We start from the raw sequence: 3,228 nt of genomic DNA, 5'->3' as shown, positions 1-3,228 counted from the left end.
GTGCCTTAGGGGAATGTGCTCACGAGATCTGTGATAACTGAGTAGCATCGCTCAATTCTCAGAGCAGGGAAGATGCACCCACCAGCTCCCTCCTAGGTTCCTGCTGGAGGTCTACCCGGCCTTCTATACTCTGGGCCTGGGGCCCAGAAGGAGAGGTCTCTGTCAGAACTTGGCTCACAAACAAAGCAGCCAGAGGCAGTAAGAAACCGGATCAGGGGAGAGAATGACAGCAGACATGTATACACGGTTCCTGCAGGACAGAGGCAGTGGGAGGCAGCAGTCAGTGGCAGCGTGCCCCACCCTGCCCACCTCCAGAACTGTGGGGAGGTAGAGCAATCAGACGGGAGCTTTCCTATAGCCTTTCCTACTGGGGAGGGGATGGAGGAGTGGAGCCTGGAGAGGCATGGGTGCTGTTTATTAATAAGCAGCTCAACACAGTGGGAGGTTTCCTTGTCTAATTACAGAAGCTGTTGGAAACTGCAGGGAAGATAGGATTTATGGCCTAGATGACACTGCCTCTGTGTTGTAATTAAAAGTTATTTTTAATACCTCTGTTTGGTTGGATACTTTGGATTATTAGAAATATAGTCTGCAATTTAAAACCCGTGAAAGGGCAAAGAACATAACAAACAGGTAATACAATAAGCTTGCACAATGTGAAACGATTAAATGTTTTGACACTGGAGGTGGGAAAGAAAAGGAATCTCTCCCAATTAATTCTTGGAATTTCTATAAGAAAGGGGAAGTGAGAAACAAGCCAACAAGTATGCTAAACTGATTTTCAAAAGTAGCCCAGCTACTTATTTTATCCACTAACTAGGGTTTGGATACCACCCACCAGGAGTAGTCAGTGGGTATTTACACCATTCACCCAAAGCACCTGATGTTAACCTTTCAGCACCTTTCTTTGTCCCTAGTCCCTAGGAAAGGACGGTGTTACCCTAACAAGAGCAAGTCCTGGCTCAACCACAGAGCAGCGATAGGGGTCCAACACGAGCTATGGACAATACATGCTGGGTTTGATTTGGGTTTTGTGGTTAACCCACTTCTCTTCTCTCATGCAAGATTCCAGTTTCAAGAAGGGGCCAGACACAATGAACCCCAGTGGGAACCGCATGGTGGCATCCATGAGTGGCTACAGAATCAGCCCAAGATCAGGTAGGCGCCATTATTTCCTACATCCATTTCCAGATTTATTTCTCCATATGCACACCAGAGGCATTTTCTACAACAGTGGCTCTTCTTTAACAACAGGGAGGAGGGACTCTATCATATGTAATAGACTTTTGAAATTGTCTGATGAAAATGGGGAGGAGGAAGGCCCTCTAACTAGCACGCGCTTCCCAGATAACCTCTACATTTCATTTATCCATGCTATGAATCTTCTCATTAAAAGTGAATTCTAGGAGCTCATTATGTGAAATATATCATAGGAACCACCAGACATCACACATCATGATGAGACTATAAAAGCATTTTAACATCTGTTATTCAAAAATAAATTTAAACTCAGCTTCACAGGGGCCATACCAAGTTTATGGGATTTATCTTATATGGAAAAGAACCACTGTGCTTCTTTATTCTTTTCCCAGTTCAAATCAAGATCTGACCCACGCCGGGCTATAGAATCGCCCTTCTTACCTGCCACATTAATTTTCTCAAGTGCTACCAAGCTGGGAACAGCTGTGGTGGAGTTGGTTGAATTTGTGCCTGTGCCATTGATGACAAGGGTGTCCACCTTCGACTCTAACTTGCCAATGCGCTGCAAAATATTATCCAACAACACGGCGAGAGTTTTCTTCAGATCTGTAAAATAAAATGCACAGTTTAAAAATTCTTTGGTCACTGAATAGGTGTTCAATGCACATGCTTTCTCTTCCTCTCTCTGACATTAAGAAGGAAAAGTGGCCCGGTAAGTGTTGCTCAGTGGATATAGCACTGGCCCTTGGAATGAAGGGTCCCGGGTTCAATTCTGGTCAAGGGCATGTACCTCGGTTGAGGCTCGATCCCTGGGCCTGGTCAGGGCATGTGCGAAAGGCAACCAATTGACGTATCTCTCTCATATCTATGTATGTGTGTGTCTCTCTCCCTCTCTAAAAATCAATGGAAAAATATCCTCAAGTGAGCATTAACAAAAAAGAAAAAGAAAAGAAATAGCAGAGTCAAAACCTACTGCCCAAGGCCTGTCCCAACAAACCATATCTTAAAGATGACAGGGCCGTCTTCAAGTGTCCAGAAAGCACAAAACAACGTGGTCTGTTCTGGGACCCAAGTTGGGCAATAAATGACATAAATTATTTCTAGCCACTGGGCTGATGGAGAAAACTCCTGTTAGCATCCTACCAAAGCACTCTGTGAAATTCCTCCTCCGTATAGCACGATTCACCAGAGCACAGAATGACAATCCCCAAGGTCAGCCAGGTCCTGAAGTAGTTTCTGGATCAAGTTTGGTGTTATTTCAGTGTCCTGTACTGCAGTATGTCCCAAGTTTTTTGCAGTCTTTATTTCGGTTTGTTACATATGGTAACAATAAAAGCCACAGTTCCCAGATTTCTAGGCGTGCAGATTTAGAAAAAGACTTCAAGACCAGAGGCATTCACTCGTTCAAGAACTATCACACAGCTCCTGGGTGCCAGGCGCTGCCTTAGATGCTAGGGATATTCCCTCATGGCACTTCCATGCAAGTGCTGACTCCCTTTCCTACATATCTGACTGTGGGTAGGAGTGATACACTTCCCTCCAGACATGTCATCCTCACATACGTCAACATTTGATGAGCTGGTATATGAGCTTTTCCACATACACAGAGATGAATTTAGCCCTTCTCCTCTGGAAACTCATAATCAGAGAAAGATATGCTGACTTTTACATGTGGAAAAGGCAGAAGGACAACAGGATGCCCATCCATGTGGACAGAATCCAGACTCATTTATGAACTGGGAGTGGGCCAGTGGAACAGGAACAGTGTGGGTGCAGATGTGGTGAAGTCCTGAATGCAGACAAATGGGAAGCTGCTACCTGCCTCTATGCTGGGAACAGAGCAAACTCACTCTGAGCAGGTGCTCTGATCTGGCCTGGGAAGAAACACACACCTGGTTAACTCACCAACCCCAGGCACAGCCTACCAGCACTGGCCCAGAAGCACTCAGGTGGCCCCCTTCTGCCAGGCCTGGAGAGAAACTCATCAAAACAGAGGCACAGATATGCAATTAGTATGTAAATCTGTGT

General features: G+C 45.4%; 1 protein-coding gene across 1 annotated transcript in view; it reads right to left on the bottom strand.

The window, feature by feature from the left end:
* MGAT5 (mannosyl (alpha-1,6-)-glycoprotein beta-1,6-N-acetyl-glucosaminyltransferase) overlaps positions 1 to 3,228 on the bottom strand; it is a 215,181-nt gene that overhangs the window by 193,428 nt on the left and 18,525 nt on the right. The window contains exon 2 of the mRNA XM_023757865.1: positions 1,642 to 1,806. Within this exon, the coding sequence (XP_023613633.1) occupies positions 1,642 to 1,806 (165 nt within the window). The remainder of the gene's footprint in view (positions 1 to 1,641; positions 1,807 to 3,228) is intronic.

This window comes from Myotis lucifugus, unplaced genomic scaffold, assembly GCF_000147115.1.
Source record: "Myotis lucifugus unplaced genomic scaffold, Myoluc2.0 scaffold_116, whole genome shotgun sequence".
NCBI lineage: Eukaryota > Metazoa > Chordata > Mammalia > Chiroptera > Vespertilionidae > Myotis > Myotis lucifugus.
This window is presented reverse-complemented; position numbering and strand designations above follow the sequence as displayed.